Raw genomic sequence first — 18,259 nt, forward strand, 5'->3', positions numbered from 1 at the left:
ACACTTTGAGTTTCCTAAACTACGACTTCCGGCGACCTCGGCACTGCAGGACCGGATTGGTGGCTTCAGAATCACTCTATGTTGCAGATCGGAATTTGATTGGCTAAATGCACTTGCCGCTCATGTTCTCAATGACTCTACAAAGGGGAGGATCTTCGAGCGACCCAAGATACCGCCTCCAAAAGAAAGTCTACGGTATGATTGGTGGAAACTGCATGATAGCTGGAGGAGCATATCAGCAGCGAAGGAAGGTGGGCACTTCCTCACAGACTGCCCAATCACATAAGGAGCAGTTCTATAAACGCTTGCGCGTCGGCGGCAGGCGTTCTTTTGGGAGTGAAAACTCTAAGGTGTGTTTTGGTCGGTATTTGTGGAGCACGTTTTGCCGTTAGTAGTCGCGAAGTGGAACTCGAAGGGCCCCTTAACTGCAGGCCAGCCTTCCTCGAGTGCTGCGGTCGTCTGGGCTCTGCTTTAGTCCCTTTCCCCCCTCAATCTTCTGACTCCCTTTTTGCAGGTAAGACCGAGTCGGGCCTGGCTTTCCTTTGCAGCACCAAGCCTGTGATGAATTGCTTTAATTTCTGACACCTCGTATGAAAACTGCATGTGCAGTCTGATTACATTGCAAGACTGAGGCTTGGGGGCTCTGCCTTTAAGCGGAAGGACTGGGAATGAAAAGTTACCAAAAGTAAAAACTTCTGTTTGACTTTCAGAGCATGGTGAGTCGGCGGCAGGCCTTGACGGTAAATCAGCTGCGTCCCGAGTCAACAGTGGGCAGGAGGGTTTGCTGGTAAGCTGGGCATCCGTGTATCTGAATTGCTTTGCAATAAAGCGGAAGTGCAATCTTCGTTTTCAGATGTCGTTATTTCACGTACTGCACGTGGCCGAGTTGGTCCTCAGGTCTGCACAGGTCAGGTCATGAATGTAAGGCCTGTTTAGAGCTCTGCTCTAGGGTGAGCGTTTAGCCTGTTGTGGGGGACTACTCTGGTGAGGGCATTTGCACATGTGGAAGTCAGAATAACCCACAGGAGTCCGTGCTTCCACCAGGTGAATTCTGGGTATAGTGAGTCAGACTTTGTGAATGTCTTTATCCCCGCTAATCCATCCTGCTGGCCCTGGACGGTGATTTCCCACAGATGACACAGACTCCAGAAAACATCTTTATTAATAAAGACTTTGGGGGTGGGTTTTCACTCGAGTTTGTGGCTTGGTGACACAAAGTGGGAAGGGCCAGCCTGCTGAACGGTGACTGGGTTCTAGCGCCCTGTGGTTTCCTGCCTACGTGCTAGTTTCCTCTCAGAGCTCCCTAGTGGGCAGAAAGGCTGCAGTAGCCTTGGGGCTAACAGGTGAAGAATGATGGGTAATGGAGCCGGCCTGCCTGGGCAGTATGCAGTAAGCATGGCTTTTCTTGGAAGCTCAGCACAATACATGATGCCGTCCTCTCCGCCGCAAATGCCCAGAAGAGGGCAGCAGAGTGCCATGGCATGGGTTGTGTGCTAAAAGACCATTTCTGTGATGGCCAATGGGGCAAAAGGGGGATGAGCATCAGCCTCGAGAGTCTTGAAATTGGGTACACTAGGGGCATCCATTGGGTCAGGTCAAGACTATATAGACCCCATACAACTTAACAAGGCAGGGTTGCTTCCTCAGCCAGGTTCAGAGTCGACAGCAGGAGACCCCTCGGCCCTCCCTCTTGACGTAGTCGTGCAGCCTGAAGCGCGGCTCGCTGGGAGGCTGTGTGGATCGCTGTTTCAGCTCCCTGAAGAGCAGGGGTGACAACAGAACACAATGCAGCCTGTGCAGCCTCTTCCAGGCTTGTGCCCTGGAACACGAGGGCGGTGTTTCTGTTCGCTGCCAGGACTTACTTTGCTATGGCCGTGAAAGCCAAGTCGACGTTGAGGCCGGTCTTTGCGCTGGTTTCCATGAAAGGCAGCCCATACTCCTGCAAACAGCTGCTGCCAGCTAGGTGCTGGCCGAGTGGGGGCAGCCCAAGAGTGACAGCCTTAGGGACACCCTCGTCACCCACCCTGTTTGGACTCACCTTGGCCAATTTCTCCCCATCTTCCCTCTTTACCACGCGTTCTTGGGCAGAATCAACCTGGCCCAGGCACAGAAATTTTGTTAATGCTTACCCAGCTTGCCCTGTTGGGCCAGGCTGGAGAGGACAGGCTCACACTCCCACCTTGTTTCCCAGCAGCATGAGCACCACGTCCTGCTGGGCATATTCCTGGATCTCTGTCAACCAGGCCTGTGTGGGGAAAGCTGGGACCAGTCTCTCAAGGCTGGTCTTTGCCCTCTTGTGCCATATCTTTTTGGGTGCCTTTTCCTTGAAGCCCTCCCATGTGTGGACTAGAGGTGCCCACCTCACTGGTGCCTTATCCAGGTAACACTGGTAATGAAGCCAAGTGTCACCCAGGCCTGTTGGGTTAGTGACTAACAAACCTGGCCACCATGAGCTCACAGGGGTTCTTTAGTTTCTATCCTTCCTATTAGCAGGGGTTTTTAGAACTGTAGGGACCTTGATGGCATCTAGACAACCTGGGCCCATTCCCTCGCCAGGAAGGCCACTGACCTGGATGTTGTCGAAGGAGTCTTTGTTGGTGATGTCATAGAGCAGCAACAGTGCTGGGTACAGAAAGTAATGAGGACATCCCTGGGCCCAGTGGCTCCTTCATTACCCACTTTTAGCCATTCCAAGTCACAGGATGTTACATCATCCTCTCCTGCTGTCCCACGCATACCTCCCAACCCCTGCCCCCATGCAGCAGGTCACCCAGACTCCCTGTGGAGGAGAGCTGGTCCCCATATCTGCTGGCTTACCATGAGCGTCCCGGTAGTAGGCATGGGTGACGCTTCGGAACCGCTCCTGACCAGCTGTGTCCCAGATCTGTGGCAACAGGCACTGGTCACACTGCCCGGTGTCTCCCCGGTGTCTCCAGCCCCAAACCTGCACCCCTGTAAGCTCACCTGCAGCTTCACCTTCATGCCATCCACGTCCAGGACTTTGTTCTGAAACAGAACCAGCCAGCAACAGTGAGGATGCCTGCTAACCTCTGCCCTGGGGGCTCCTGAGGTAGAAGTAGGAGAGGAAGTCATGCAAGCCATGACTGAACGCCCACTGAGGGGAGGTTGGGGGACCCCTATCCCATTTCTACAGCACCTGGTTCTCTTTCTGCTCTGAGAACTTAGACCAGACTACAGGTCACATTTGTGCTTAGAATCAGATGCTCCTGGCAGCCGCCCGGTACTCCCCGCCACTGCCTCCAGCGTCAACCCCCCAAGGAGGGGATCCTCTCAGGTGACCCTGCCTGGGCCCTTCCTCAGGTGGCTGCCCTGATATTAGGTTACCATGGCCAGCTATGCCCACTTTGGGCCCTTGCTTACCACCACTGCCAAGCACCAGGTTTCACACAGGTTCCAACTTGCCAAGAGTGTACTGGTTAGTGCATTACTAGTGTGTACTGGTTGAAGACTTCAATTGGCTTAAGTCAGTGATGGTATAAACGGTACACTGTGCCTCAGTTTCCCCACCTGTAGATAGGGCACCTTTAACTTAATAAGCTACTGTCTACACTAAGAACTACATCCTGCCTAGGAAAGCTAATTTCACTGCCCCCAACCCCCGCTGGGATACCTATTTCTAAGGTGCTGGACTTGAGCCTGCCTGACTCTGTACTGTGCCCACAGATCACAGAACTATGGCTGATACATAGGCAATATTCATAAACCTGCTGTCTGCAGGTCTAGACTGGTCCTTTTCAAGACTAGATCCCCGGCTGGAGTGCCCACCCACCTGTCACCCCAGAGAAGGGTTGACTACAGGCTGGGGCCATGGGGGGCTAGGCCTGGCTCCCCCTTTCTCCAGAGCTCCTGCTCTGAGTGCTTCTAGGTCTCCAGGGAACCAGGCCCAGCCATCTGCCTGGCGAGGGAGGATACTTTGCCTTTCCTGCACCCTGAACAGGGGTGCAAACCACACAGCTCTACCTCCCTCACCTTCCACCCAGGAGTCAAGACAATGAGGGTGGGGGGAGACCAGGATAGGCAAGAAACAGCTGCTCAAGCTTGTCCTGCTCTCTCTGGCACTTCAACCTTTACATCATCCTGGACTCCAGGACCTGGAGGGCTTGAGGAGACCTGCAATCCTCAATAAAGAACAGTTCCCACTAGGAGGACCCCCCTTTCCTGTCCCCAGAATGGGCCTTCCTCCCAACCTCCTGCTAACTGGGTCTAATTAAAGGGTGAGAAAAATGCAAATTCAGGATTTGCCAAGAACACCCCAGCACCTCAGCACATGAGATTCAGACTGGGCAGGGGGGTTGGGAAGGTTTTGATGCTGGAGCTCCCAGGACCCTGCCTGGGATCCTAAGGAGGTCTCTTCCAAGCGACACTGCATTGTAGGAACTAAAGAGTTCCCAGTCCTCCCATGGCCTTGGGTGCCCTCTTTGGGGGAGAGCAACATTGGCTTCCTGAGTGAACAGGCCTTGAGTTCCCCCCTCATTGTCACTAGCCTAGGGCACAGGTATAGATAGCTCAGTGTAGCATCAGCCCATGGTAAGAGTAGAACTCTCTGCTGCAGCTGAATGCAGCTACTCCCTTGGGTATTAGGCTTCCCCAGGACCCTCAGGTGTTGGGAGGCAGCTGGTTTGGTAGCTAAGCTCTCATTCCTGGGCCGATGGACACATCAGGAGATGGAGAATCAGCTGTCCAGGGTACTGGGAGGACTATATATAAGAACCATAGTAAGCCGGGCGGTGGTGGCGCACACCTTTAATCCCAGCACTCGGGAGGCAGAGGCAGGTGGATCTCTGTGAGTTCGAGGCCAGCCTGGGCTACCAAGTGAGTCCCAGGAAAGGCGCAAAGCTACACAGAGAAACCCTGTCTCGAAAACCCCCCCAAAAAAAAAAAAGAACCATAGTACAGCTGGACCCAGTCGGAGCTCAGGATATCAACCTCCATTCTCACCCGGAAGTCGATGCCCACAGTGGAGATGAAGGTACCAGCCAAGAAAGCTCCATCCTTGAAACGCACCAGCAGGCAGGTCTTCCCCACACCGGAATCCCCCACCAGCATGACCTAGAGCAGACAGGTCAGAGGAGTCAGGCTTGGAGCTGGGGGCCTTGCCCACCTAAAGATGCTTGTGGTCTGCCTCGAGCCGTGGGGGAGGGACGAGTGTTCCAGGCCTGTAGGTTCAGCATAGCTTGGGGAAACACAGCAGTCATGGTCCCCAGTAGTGTAGATGCTCAGCTTTTCGGCCCCTGGTTGTCCCACGTCACCTCTCCCTCCAACAATGCCACCTCAATCAATGGGGAGTGAGGACTGCCGTCCCCATCCAAGATTTTACCTACCCGTCCTCCATAGACATCATGCTTGATCTTGGAGGGCAGCATTTGGGGCCTAAGGGGAGCAGAGCATGGGAGTGCAGCTGGAACCTCCTAAAGAGACTTGTGGGGACTCAGTGCCAGGGGCTTCTTCAATTCCAGCCAAGACACAAATCTCAGCAGCAAGGCTCAGTAAAGGTGTGCCAGACAGGCTGCTTTTGAAGTGAAGAGGGGCTAGCTAGGGACAATCTGTGGGCCTGAGGGGCAGACTGGCGAAGTCTCTCCCTCCCCCCACCAGCCCTGCTGCCAAAAGCTCCAAAACCCAACGATGGCCCTGACATCAGAGGTCAGATTTACACAAGCTTCAGTTTTGGTCTGGGGGTGGCCTCTTTCTCCTCCCTCCCAGAAAAAGGAGACTTACAGCCCCTGGAGGCGAGGGAAGGCAGCATATGGATGGGAATTGATGAGTGGAGTACCGGTAGGGCCCGAGGGACAGGGAGACACAGCTTCAGGACTTCATCTTTCAGAACCCCTTGCTTGGTCTTACAGTAGGTGGAGTGGGGGCAGGCCCTGCCAGCTGTTGAATACCCCAGACCCGAGCCTAAGAGTTGTGTGTGTGTGTGTGTGTGTGTGTGTGTGTGTGTGTGTGTGTGTACACGCCGGCGTGCACGCGCGCGCAATCTAAGGTGCTGCCTGGCTAGCTCTGGCCAGTTCGGCAGCAATGGGCCGCACGGCCCTGCACTCTTCCCCGAGGCCCTCCCGGTAGTCTAGTATCCAACGACACCTGCTGCACTCCCATGGCGGGGAGGTGCCTAGCTCACCTTGAAAGCAACGTCGTAGAAGTCTCCAGTGCCACCAAGTGAGGGCCGGCCGGACTGTGGGGGCCCGTTGGGTAGCGCCTCCGGGCCAGGACGCGCAGTCCTGGGACCTGACAGACGGGGCCGATTGGCGGCGGTGGGCAGCGTCGAGGCAGCAGGCACACTCCCCGCCTTGCTCTTTGGGGTCTTCTTCCTGGACATGGTTCTCAGTGTGCTCCTGCTGCTGCCACCGCGCCCTGGGCCGTCCCACGCCCCGTGCCCGCCAAGCCAGACTCGGACCCGAACCCGTCCCGCAGCAGCAGCAGCAGAAGCAGCAGCAGTGGCAGCATCTCCAACACTCGGCGCCTGCCCCGCCCCCGCCTCCCCGGCGGCGCAGCCACTCAGGCCCGGCCTCCCGCCGCCGTAGCCAATGGCAGCTCTGAGGCGGAGCCATGCAAATAACCCGCCGCTCCGGGGGCGGAGTCAGGAGGTCCCAGCAAGGCTCTAGGTGTTCGTTCACCCGAGGAGCATGCTTTGGTGCTCTGTGCCTTAGGCCCCCAGCTGTCCACGTCTAGTGTGAAACACCAGGATCCTTTATCCTCTCGGCGCACTGTTCCTTACCCCTGTCTTCAATGTCCCAGCTCAGTAACCTAGCTCAAAAGACTGGGCCCCAGACCGGAGACGTGTGTGTTCTGAGGTGAGGGTGCTGGGCAGAAGGCTCGCATGAGTAGACAGCCTGAGATTCTGTTTCTTCTCAGCAAGAGATGCCAGCCACCTGACCCACTTGTTCTCAGTGCTGCACCCTCCAGGGCAGGCACATCCAGGAAGCTCCTATACTCAGGCTTCAAGCACTGCTGTGCTGAGCACTCGGCTCAGCTGATCAAAGGCATGGCTGGTACGCTGCCCTTCCTCACAGACTTTGCCACCTGAGCTGAAGCATGGGTATCTGAGGGGGGAAAGGAAGTGGGTATCACAGCCAGCATCAGGCCCTCTGAGATAACCCTTGCAATACCCCTGCCCTGAGAGCCTAGGAGATAGGAGGTTCCTTCCCCAGGAGTGACTGGTCCAAGTGATCAGTGTTGATTCTCAAGGCCCCCAAACTGGTCCAGGACCTGCCATACCCACCCCAGGGTCTGATCCTGGTGCCTCACCTACGCTGACCTGAGGCGCTCTCTCTCTGAAGGCACTCACCCAAGACGCTGCAGTCTGGAGAATGAGACTTCAGTGACCAGAGATGTGGACAGTGGGTGCAGGAGGGTGGCACCCTTGAGACAGGCTATTTCCTGGTGTTCCTCTGGAATGGTCTGGCTGTCCTCCAAGAGGATTGCTGTCACCAAAACTCTGGTCTCTTGGAGGCCTCCTGAGCCTTCGCTGCTGGCAGTGGCCAGAGCATGAATAATTCACTACCTCTGGGGCTCAAGGCCTAGAAGGACCCAGATGGAGACATACTGTCTAGAGAATTTCCTAGACAGGACCTTGCTATGGCCTGCACAGCAGAGGCCTTGGAAAGCTTCCCTACACGACTGCTGTCATGTGTTAGGTGTACTAGTCTGTGTGGTGGGTATTGCTACAGTCCCCAATGGTCAGATGGGAAAACTGAGGCCCAGAAAGGCAACAAAAGGAGATGCTGTCCATGATCATCAGGCCAGCACATGGCAGAGATAAGGCTGCTCTGGGAAACTCTGGCTTCATGTCCTATGGCTCAGCTTCACCCTTCAGAGACCTATTATTGTGGAGCAAACCCAGGGAAGCCCCAGGTCTCCTTTCCTTGTCCCCCTTTACTGGCTTCCTACCTCTTTCAGGCAAGTCTCAAGATCTGTAAGTCCTGACCTAGAGTGGGGATACTACTGTTGCGTTCCCTGAGGATGCCAGATACCCCATTCTCACAAAGCCAACCTCAGCTGGGAACCTCAACAGCCTGTGCCTACTTGCTCTAGGAAGTAGATCATGCAGCCTCCTTCCAGCTGCTGCCCAGAATGTGTCCAGTACGTGGGATAAAAACAAAGAGTTCGAGTTTGGATGCTCTGGGGCAGGGGCTGCAAGTGGGGAATTCTGGATGTGAGTAGTGAATATAGGGCAGGGAACTAGGAAGAGAGAAGGAACGGGCAAGCTAGGAAGGGCAGAGGGCAGCAGAGGAGGGGAGCTGCCAGCCGCAGAGGAGACAGACTTGCCTTTAAAATGAGGAGCGTCACGCCCCACAGTTCTGCTCATCTTTGATCACTGTATCTCATGGCTCTTCTGGTTCCATCTGTTTCTCACCCTGGAATGTAAGCTTTCTGGGCACAGGAAGCAGCAGCTTGTCTTGGTCACTGCCATATCCCTGGCAGCCAGCTCCTGGCCTCAATAAGCAGTTACTAAATTGGTGAAAGAAATGTAAGTTAGAAACTAGGCATGGAGGTGCAAGCCTTTAATCCTAGTACTTATGAGGTAGAAGTAGGCAGTTCTCTGTGAGTTAAAGGTGAGCCTGATCTACATAGCAAATTCCAGGCCTGGCAGGGCTACACAGGGAAAACCTGTTGTGGAATATTTGTTTAACTAGACAAAGATGTGTTACATTTGTTTATGTTGCGGAATATTGCTTTTACAATGTAAAGGTGTGTTACATTTGTTTACACTGTATTTGTATAATGGTATAAAGATGTGTTGCTTTGCCTGCCTAAGGCACCTGATTGGTCTTATAAAAAGCTGAATGGCCAATAGCCAGGCAGTAGAGGGATAGGCGGGGCTGGCAGCAGAGAGACTAAATAGAAGGAAGCTAGACTCAAGAGGAGAGAACAGAGAGAGGGAGACACCTGGGGCCAGCCAGGCAGCCGCCAGATGGACAGACAGACAGACATGGAAAAAGCAGGAAAAGTAGGTCACACAGAATGAAAGAAAGGTAAAAAGCCCCAGGGCAAAACGTAGATGAAGAGAAACAGGTTAAAATAAGTTATAAGAGCCAGTGGGACAAGCATAAGATAAGGCCAAGCTTTCATAATTAATATTAAGTCTCCATGTCATAATTTGGGGACTGGCGGTCCAAGAAAGCCTGATGCAAAACCCTGTCTCAAAGTTAATTAATTAAATAATTAAAATAAAAATAAAGAGTTGGGTGTGAGGTGATTGCCTTTAATCTCAGCACTTGGGAGGCAGAGGCAGGTGGATCAAGGCCAACCTGACCTACATAGTGAGTTCCAGGACAGCCAAGGCTATATTGAGACCCTGTCTCAAAATAAAAAAATAACAACAAAAGAAGATGGATAATTCTTTGGTATTTCTCCCAGTGAGTGGGTCTATGTCTCCTGCCCTTGAATCTGAGCAAGAACAATGATACAACAGACGTGACCCCATGTTTCTTGTACCCTAAGACAGTGGTTTCCAGAAGCTGGCTGCCATGATTAGAAAATGCCCAAGCAGCCAGTGGAGAAAAACTGAATAAGCCAGATCTCTGATAGACACACAACCTCAGTGGATGATGCCATGCAAGGTTTTGCTATGTAGCCCAGACTGGCCTCAAACTCACAATCTTCCTGCCTTAACCTTCCGAGTGCTGATTATAGCAGGCCACTATGCTCTTCTAGAGATGAGGCTTTCCCCCACCCCCACCCCCCACCCCCGATACAGGGTTTCTCTGTGTAGCTTTGTGCCATTTCCTGGAACTCACTTGGTAGTCCAGGCTGGCCTGGAACTCACAGAGATCTGCCTGCTTCTGCCTCCCGAGTGCTGGGATTAAAGGCGTGCGCCACCACTGCCCAGCGAGACGAGGCTTTTTAAACCATAGTTTCCTATGTATGTGGGAGATGTTTGTTACATAGCAATAACTAATGACAGCTCAGAGCAAGCTTGAGGGAAGGGGCCGGTTTGGTAAGAAAGGGTCAGGAGGGTGTGAGAGCCTCAGTCTGGCCTGGAGTCCCCCAGTTTCTTAGAGGAGCAGTGCTGGCAGTGACCAGCCCCCATGGCAGGGAGTTAGGACTGGCTGTATGTGCCCCCCCCCCCTGGGAAGTGTGGTCCAGTCCTCAGCCTTGGAATGCAAAGATGGCTCCGTGCTTTAATAAATAAATAAATAAATAAAATAAATAAATGGAGCCACCCAGGTCTCCTTGAGTCTTGCCTTTGAATCCTCCTTCATCCCAGACTTCTGGTCTTCTCATGCCCCTTAGCTCCTGAAACCTTTTTCAGTTTAACAGTTTTATTTTTTTATTTTTTATTTTTTGGTGGGATAGGGCTTCTCTGTGTAACAGGCCTGGCTGTACTGGAACTTGCTCTGTAGACCTGGCTAGCCTCGAACTCAGAGATCCACCTACCTCTGCCTCCCAAGTGCTGGGATTAAAGGTGTGTGTGCCACTTAGCCTGGCTTCCTGTAACATTCTAACTGGTCTTTCTGGGAGTCTAAGCCCATAGCTCTGGTGCAGCATGTGCCATGAGTCCCCAGCTCAGCCTCTCTCAGGGTCTCCATTTTCCCTAGGCTTCTAGCTTTACCCCCACACCAGAATCTGGACTGTGCCGGAGTACAGTGCAGGCAGGAATAAGAGCCATCTCCTTGACCTTACAGGTTCTGCTTGGAGCCCTGCTTCCCAGGCTCCTCCTGCCCCTACTTCCTGCACCCTGGATGCCCTCCAGTGGTTCTCTAGAAGCTAGCTCTGTGGCCTCTGTACCCATCTGAAAACTTCCTGAGGACAGATTCTATGCTGTCTGCTCCTGTCCTCACTGGCACTGAAGGGAATGGCCTGTGATAAAGCAGCAGAAAGCTAGACTGGACTTCAGGGGTCCTCTAGCAGGGGTCCTTTGGCAGAGCTCCCAAAGTGTTCTCGGAGCCCTTCATGAGGAGTCAGACCCACAGAACTCAGCTGTCTAAAAGCCACAGGGCAGAGGTCCCTTTCTTGCTGTGTGACCCTGGGTATTTGGCATCCCTATCTGGACCTACTTCCTGTTCTGTGAAATGTGGAGGAGGAGTTGATCTCCAAGGGCCCTTCCTGCTCAAACACCTTATGTTCTATGAAATCCTTGTGAAAGTTGCCATGGAAACGTCAGAAGAACTGCAACAGCCCTGAATTATATGAGAGAGAGAGAGAGAGAGAGAGAGAGAGAGAGAGAGAGAGAGAGAACACTGAGTCACCCTAGAAAGCAGGTGATGTCAGAGGAATGTTGACTCTGGCACCCAAATGTAAAGGGGCCACCTATATTCTGCTCCTGAAAAGACACCCCAGTAGCCTACTCATTGTGGCGGTCCTAATAGCCTGGGTTCTGGTAGTAAGAGGTGAGTGGCCATCTGCCTGAAGAACCATCTGTATGGGGTCCAAGCCGAGAGTAGCCCCTTTGCAGGTTAAGACCACAGTAGCTTATTCTGCAGAGATGCTTCTCTACAAATGAAGGTGAGCTTTGGCACAAGTCACATTCACAGGACTGGGGTGTGGCTGGTACAGAGCTCTCACTTGGCACGCAAGAGGCCCTGGACTTCATCCCTAGCACTGAACATAAAAGTCACCTTCCCTATTTTCTTGGGGGTCATGGTCCCTAAGTCTGGACTCCTATGGAATCAGGGACCAGTTCTCAGTAGTGCTGGCTTCCAGCTTCTGAGTAAGACCCTCTTGTCAGCATGGGGGCTGAGTGGGGTCGTGTGGATCCGTATTCCCGAACAACATTGGAGATGCTGAAATGACCAGACACTCCCTTGCTTTGGCCACTGATTGACTTCTCTGTGACTGAACTTGCGCTGTGCCTTCTTTCTTTCTTTTCTTTATAGCGGGGGAGTGGGAGGTGCTGTTTGATTCAGGGCCTATGTTGCCTGGTTTTGTCAAAAATAGTTTTATGAGTATCTAGTTAATTTATCAATAACTGCGTATGTTTGAAGTGTACAAGTGGAGAGGCTAGGGAGATGGCTTAATGGGTAATGATGTGTAAGCTGGGCAAGCTTGACCTGGACTTTGATTTCCAGCACCCATATTCAAAAAAACAAAAAACAAAAAAACAAAAAAACCGGCCTCGGCAACATGTGTCTGTAACGCCAGAGCTGGCAAACGGAAACGGGAATTCCAGGGATTCAATGATAATCTAGTCTAGCTGAAACATTGACCTCCAGGTTCGATGAGAGACTGTCTCAAAAGCTAGGAGCTGGAGAGACGACTCTGTGAGTAGGAATGGTTGCTGCTCTTGCAAAGGACCTGGGTTCTGTTTCCAGAAGACAATTTACAGCTGTCTATAACTCCTGTTCTAGAAGATCCAGTGCCCTCTTCTGGGCTCTGTGGGGACTGCATGCATGTGATGCACCTAACAAATATACAAAGAATACAAATAAATAAATCACTTTTTAAAGAAGAGTGTCCTGATATCACATACCTTTAATCCCAGCACTCAGGAGGAGAGGCAGGTGGATCTCTGTGAGTTTGAGGTCAGCCTAGTCTACAGAGGGTGTTCCAGGATAGCCAGGCCATACAGAGCAAACCTGTCTTGAAAAACCAAAAAAAAAAAAAAAAAAAAAAAAAAAAAGGGTGGTGGTGGTGGTGGGGAGTAGCTGGGAGTGATAGTACAGGCCTTTAATCTCAGCACTTGGGAGGCAGGAGCAGGAGGATCTTTATGAGTTCAAGGCCAGCTGGGTCCACCTAGTGAGTTCCAGAACAGCCAGAGCTACATAGTGAGACCCTGTCTCAAAAAAAAAAAAAAAAAAAAAAAAAAAAAAGAGTGAGGAGTGGGAGGGAGGAAAACCCCAGAGTTGTATCCACATGCACACACACATCACACGTATATGCACACACAGAGAACATACAGTTTAATAATGTGGGACTTTGTCATCTGGGCATAACATGGCCATCACCATCTTGAAATCAAAGCAATTGTGGTTATCCTCATGAGACCCTTACAAGATTGGGTCCCTTAACATCGCCTCACAAGAGGAGTTGGGGAGAGTTTATCTACACAAGACACACAAAGTCCCTCTTCTCCCAGGAAAAGACTCTCCCTCTTTCTCAGGGGTAGAGTTGCCTGTACATTGCTCATGCTCCTATTAGTAACCCTAGTTACATTCATTAGTTCCATCCAGCTAGACTTGGGTGAATTCTATCTTGGCCTATTATTGCTCTCTCTGTCTAAGGTCTAGAAATAGAACCCCCAGGGAAAGTTATGCAACAGATCAGTTTTAGTGTTTTTATGCCTCAAGAAATCATCATGAGCATACAATAACCAAGACAAAAACACACCTGTCACTTAGTGTCACTCCATATTGGGATATATAGCTTTGTCCCAAGATCTGTAGAGAACTCTTAGGCCTCCCTACAAAGGTGGATGTATCTGGTTTAGGCCTTAGGGAGCCTTAGTGGAACATCTGTAGCCTCAGTGGCCAAGGTGTAAAGAACCTAAACGAACCTCTAGGGGCGGGATTGCCCCAGGCCTTGCTCCATCTGCTAATGGGGGTGTCGGCCTGCAGCTTTGCTCTTGTCTAAGAAATACTTAATTTCTTCTGACCTTGCCAAGTAACTGCATTGCCAGAATATACTGAATAAAATAGAATGTATTGAATAGAAATAGAGAATCTGCATTTCTAGAATAGAATGGAATACAGGGTTTCTCTGTGTAGCCCTGGCTATCCTGGAACTCACTCTATAAACCAGCTGGCCTTGAACTCAGAGATCTGTGTGCCTCTGTCTTCCTAAAGGGATTAAAGACATGTGCTACTACTGCCATGTTATTCCATTTTATTTTATTTTATTTTTTGGTTTTTCAAGACAGGGTTTCTCTGTGTAGCTTTGGAGCCGTTCCTGGAACTTGCTCTGTAGACCAGGCTGGTCTCAAACTCACAGATATCTGCCTGTCTCTACCTCCCGAGTGCTGGGATCAAAGGCATGCACCACCACTGCCTGGCTTCCATTTTCTTATGACATGAAAACTGTAGTCCTTAACTTGTTCATATATACATTTTCCTATCCTGTGTGTGTGTGCATGTGTTCAATTTATGTATATGGGTGTTTTGCCTGCATTTATGTCCATGTACCATGTATAGCCCACAAAGGCCAGAAGAGAGCATCAGAGCTTCCAAACTAGAGTTACAGACAGTTCTGAGCCATCATGTGGGTGTTGGGAGCCAAACTCCAGTCTTCTGGAAAAGAGCCAGTGCTTTTAACCACGAAGCCATCTCTCCATCTCTTATTTTGTGTGTTTTGATGAACAAACCGATCTGATCTTCTGATCCTTCTTTCTTTTCTTTTGAGACAGCTTGCCTTGAGCATACCCTGTTATTTCTATTTTTAGTCCTTTCCCGAACTGATCATGCTTTCTTGTTTCTTTTTTGCCTTTATAATTTTCTAGTTTATTTTATGTTAATAGTTACCACTGTTTATTTTTAAAAACTTTATATATTGGGGAAATATATATATATTCCAAGCACTCCAGAGGCTGAGTTGGGAGAATTGCTGCAAGTCTAAGGCCAGACTGAGCTATAGAGTGAGCCTCTGCTTAAAAAAAAATAGTAAATTAATCAGGGCAGTCGTGGACACATTATTATTCTTAGCACTTGGAAGGCAGAGGCAGGCAATCTCTGTAAGTTTGAGGCCAGCCTGCTCTACAGCGTGAGTTCCAGGACAGCCAGGGCTGCACAGAGAAACCCTGTCTCTTAACCCTCCACAAAAAATAAAATAAAATGATTAATTAATAAATTAATTAATAAGAAAAATAAAAGAAACTGGGCATACTATCCTATGCCTTTAATCCCAGCACTCTGGAGCTAAAAGGCAGATGGATCTCTGAGTTCAAGGCCAGCTTTGTCTACAGAACGAGTTCAAGCATAGACAGTCAGGGCTACACAGAGAAACTCTGTATATATACAAAATAAACAAACAGCAAAAACCCTGAAAGTGTCTGTGTAACAAAATGCAATTTTTGAAAATATGTTATTTATTTATTTGTTTGTTTTTGAGACAGGGTCTCTCTGTTTAGCCCTGGCTGTCCTGGAACTCACTCTGTTTTTTTTTTTTTTTTTAATTTTTAAATTTTTTAAATTTTTTATTTTTTTGATTTTTCGAGACAGGGTTTCTCTGCGTAGCTTTGTGCCTTTCCTGGAGCTCACTTGGTAGCCCAGGCTGGCCTCGAACTCACAGAGATCCGCCTGGCTCTGCCTCCTGAGTGCTGGGATTAAAGGCGTGCGCCACCACTGCCCAGTGGAACTCACTCTGTAGACCAGGCTGACCTCAAATTCAGAGATCCATTGGCCTCTGCCTCCAGAGTGCTGGGATTAAAGGCATGTGCCAGCATGCCTGTCTGGAAAATAAGTTTTGAAACACAAAAGACCCATTATTTTATTTTATTATGTGTATGGGTGTTTTGCCTACATATATATCTGCCCCACATGTGTGTGTACCTGGTGCCTATGGAGACCAGAAGAGGGCATTGTACCCCCTGTAACTGAAGTTACAAATGGTTGTGAGTTGCCCTTGGGTCTTCCAGGTCCTCTGAAAGAACAGTCAGGATTCTTAAACTCTGGGCCTTCTCTTCAGGCCCCAAGACAGATGGTTTGTTTATTTGTTTGGTTTTTTTTCTTCTCAAGACAGGGTCTCACTATATAGTTCTGACTGTCCTAGAACTCACAGAGATTCACCTATCTCTGTTACCTAAATGCTGGCATTAAAGGTATGTCCTGCCACACCAGACTAAGTTTCATTTCTCTTTATTTTACATTATTGTGTGTGAATGTGCATGACGTATGTTTATGGGTACGTGTCCCATAGCAAGGTGTGGAGTTGAGTTACTTGTGTCCTCCCGCCTTTATGTAGGTCCCAGGGATCGAACGCAGATGACCAGGTTTGTGCAGTAAATGTCTTTACCTGCTGAGCATCTTGTAGGCCCTGAAAGATATATGTTTTTTTTTTTTTTTTTTTTTTTTTCTTTTTTTTTCCGGAGCTGAGGACTGAACTCAGGGCCTTGCGCTTGCTAGGTAAGCACTCTACCACTGAGCTAAATCCCCAACCCCAATATATATGTTTTAAAATAAAACTTATTAGGCTAGAGAGATTGTAATGATGCAGCTCACGGGAGGTCCTGGCTGCTGGGCCAAGGTGTCCCACGGGTGGGGGAAACATGCCAGGCAGATGCGGTGGCAGGCTGCAGTGCATGGACAGTCACTCACACCCCAGGCACTGCATCCACATGGAGAGAGTTTATTCTAATAGAAAGATAGAGAGAAAGATTGGGAATGGGGGGGGACCAGAGGTGGAGGTGTACACACCTCACGGCAGGGAAGAAGGAAGGAAGAGGGGGAGGAGAGAGGGAGGGGTTTTTCCTTAAAGGAGGATTTGTGTCAGGATGCAGGGCGGCCCCAAGGGCGGGTTCAGAATGCTAACAGAGATGGCTCAATGGTTAAGAGCACTTACTGTTCTTGCAGGGCCCAGGTTCGGTTCCCAGCATCCACATCGGGTAGCATATAGACACTATAGCTCACTATAGCTATAACTGTAACTATAAATATAACTATAGGTATATCTCCAGTTCCACAGAATCTGGTGCCCTCTGGCCTCTGTGGGCAACTGCAGGCATGTGGGGCACATAAATTTACTCAAGCACACACACATACATAAATCAGTACATTAAAAAAAAATTAGGGGACAGAGGATGGCTCAGCAGTTAAGAGTGCTAGTTACTCTTCCAGAGGACCTGGGTTTGGTTCCTGTAGGCACACTGTGATCACAACTGTCTCTAACTCCAGTTCCAGGGGACTAAATGACTATTTTGACCACTCTGGCTAAACCAAGGTCTGAGTATACACGCGGTACACATACAAACACTCAGGCACACACACATACACATAAAAAATGACAACACATACTCAGGCACACACACATACACATAAAAAATGACAACACACACTCAGGCACACACACATGCACCCAAAAAGATAACAGCAGCCAAGGGCCTGTTGGTATCTTCTGCTCCATTCAGTGTTCTCTGTGTTCTGCTCTGTTAGACAAGCTTGTTGCCGGACTGCTGGACTCCCTCCCCTGCCCAAAGCACGATGCCGATGCTGACCTTTAACACTCCTGTGAATCTGGCCTGGGTTCTTGTGATCATTTGCAGTTAAATGTACCTGTGTGCTTATGTGTGGAGCATAATACTGATTTTAGACAATAAATTAGTTTAACTGAAATAAAAAAAGAAAAAGAAAAAGAGAAAAAGAAAGAAAGAAAAACCTCAACAAATAAATAAATACATAATAAACAAACCAACCAAGCCCAGACTCCTTCTCTTCCTGCTGCCTGGGGACCTGGCTGTACAACTCTCAGCTCCTCCTCCAGCACCATGGCTGCCTGCATGCCGCCATTTTCCCTGCTATGATGACAATGACTAAACCTCTAAACTGTAAGCAAGCCCTAATGAAATGCTTTCCTTTATAAGAGTTGCCATGGTCATGGTGTCTCTTCCCCGCACTAGAACACAGACCAAGACAAGCCTAGATGAGAGAATTTAGACCACTGGAGACATGTCCTCGAAAGGATGTTGGGCCTTTTGTTACTACTCCCCACAAACCCAGCTTTCTCTCCATCTTTGCCGCCCTGAGGTGAGCAGCTCCATGGCCACATTCTCCCACAGCAATACCCTGTTTTATCATGGTCCCAAGAACAATGAGGCCAATGTACTGAAACCATCAGCCAAAATAAACCTTTTTTTTTTTTAGCATTAAGAGAGAGAGAGAGAGAGAGAGAGAGAGAGAGAATTTGTGCCGGGCAGTGGTGGCTCATGCCTTTAATCCCAGCACTCGGGAGGCAGAGGCAGGCAGATCTTTGTGAGTTCGAGGCCAGCCTGGTCTACAGAGCGAGATCCAGGAAAGGCACAAAGCTACACAGAGAAACCCTGTCTTGAAAAACTGAAAGAAAAAAATTTATTGTGTGGAAATGGGATTAAAGTCATGTACCACCACATCCAAACACAGACACTTCAGTCATTTAGAGAAAATTATTCTGAGCCTGCATGGTACATCTGCTTAATCCCAGTACTCCAATTCTAGGACAGCCTGGTCCACATAGTATGACTCTGTCTTTTTAAAAAAGTGGTAGAAGCCAGGCAAGGTGGCACACGCCTTTAATCCCAGCACATGAGAGGCAGAGGCATGTAGATCTCTGTGAGTTCAAGCCCAGCCTGGTCTACATAGTGAATTTCAAGACAACCAGAGCTATATAGTGACACTCTGTC

General features: G+C 49.8%; 1 protein-coding gene, 1 long non-coding RNA gene and 1 other non-coding gene across 7 annotated transcripts; 2 read left to right on the forward strand and 1 right to left on the reverse strand.

Moving 5' to 3' along the window:
• Window positions 1-317: 317 nt before the first annotated feature.
• Window positions 318-845, forward strand: LOC114680745. Its single transcript, XR_003732811.1, has 2 exons — window positions 318-514; window positions 711-845. It is a non-coding gene; the product is annotated as an uncharacterized LOC114680745 (long non-coding RNA).
• On the forward strand, window positions 554-636 carry LOC114680820. Its single transcript, XR_003732825.1, has one exon. It is a non-coding gene; the product is annotated as a small nucleolar RNA SNORD60 (small nucleolar RNA).
• Window positions 846-1,144: 299 nt separating the features above from the next.
• Rab26 (RAB26, member RAS oncogene family) lies at window positions 1,145-8,528 on the reverse strand. 5 transcript variants are annotated; one of them, XM_028853870.2, is made up of 9 exons: window positions 6,137-6,496; window positions 4,960-5,070; window positions 2,965-3,006; window positions 2,818-2,884; window positions 2,570-2,622; window positions 2,180-2,245; window positions 2,039-2,095; window positions 1,863-1,939; window positions 1,145-1,756 (listed from the first exon to the last, which is right to left on the reverse strand). In XM_028853870.2, exons 1-9 carry the CDS (start codon window positions 6,332-6,334, stop codon window positions 1,654-1,656), a joined length of 774 nt encoding a protein of 257 aa, XP_028709703.1. In that variant the 5' UTR covers window positions 6,335-6,496; the 3' UTR covers window positions 1,145-1,653. The 5 variants fall into 5 exon arrangements, 4 of the variants coding, with proteins under 4 accessions (XP_028709703.1, XP_028709702.1, XP_028709701.1 ...); XM_028853869.2 differs by having other exon boundaries at window positions 1,863-1,949; XR_005090303.1 differs by lacking the exon at window positions 1,145-1,756 and adding an exon at window positions 7,304-8,528 and having other exon boundaries at window positions 1,862-1,939; window positions 6,137-7,058.
• Window positions 8,529-18,259: the final 9,731 nt, after the last annotated feature.

This window comes from Peromyscus leucopus, chromosome 8b (assembly GCF_004664715.2).
Source record: "Peromyscus leucopus breed LL Stock chromosome 8b, UCI_PerLeu_2.1, whole genome shotgun sequence".
Taxonomy (NCBI): Eukaryota; Metazoa; Chordata; class Mammalia; order Rodentia; family Cricetidae; genus Peromyscus; species Peromyscus leucopus.

Excerpts from the sequence above, each read along its gene's own strand:
- Rab26 (XM_028853868.2), bottom strand. The coding sequence starts at position 6,334 with ATGTCCAGGAAGAAGACCCCAAAGAGCAAGGCGGGGAGTGTGCCTGCT. Across the intron at positions 5,071-6,136 it reads TCTACGACGTTGCTTTCAAG|GTCATGCTGGTGGGGGATTC; the intron begins GTGAGCTAGGCA and ends TGTCTGCTCTAG. Across the intron at positions 2,623-2,817 it reads CTACTACCGGGACGCTCATG|CACTGTTGCTGCTCTATGAC; the intron begins GTAAGCCAGCAG and ends TTCTGTACCCAG.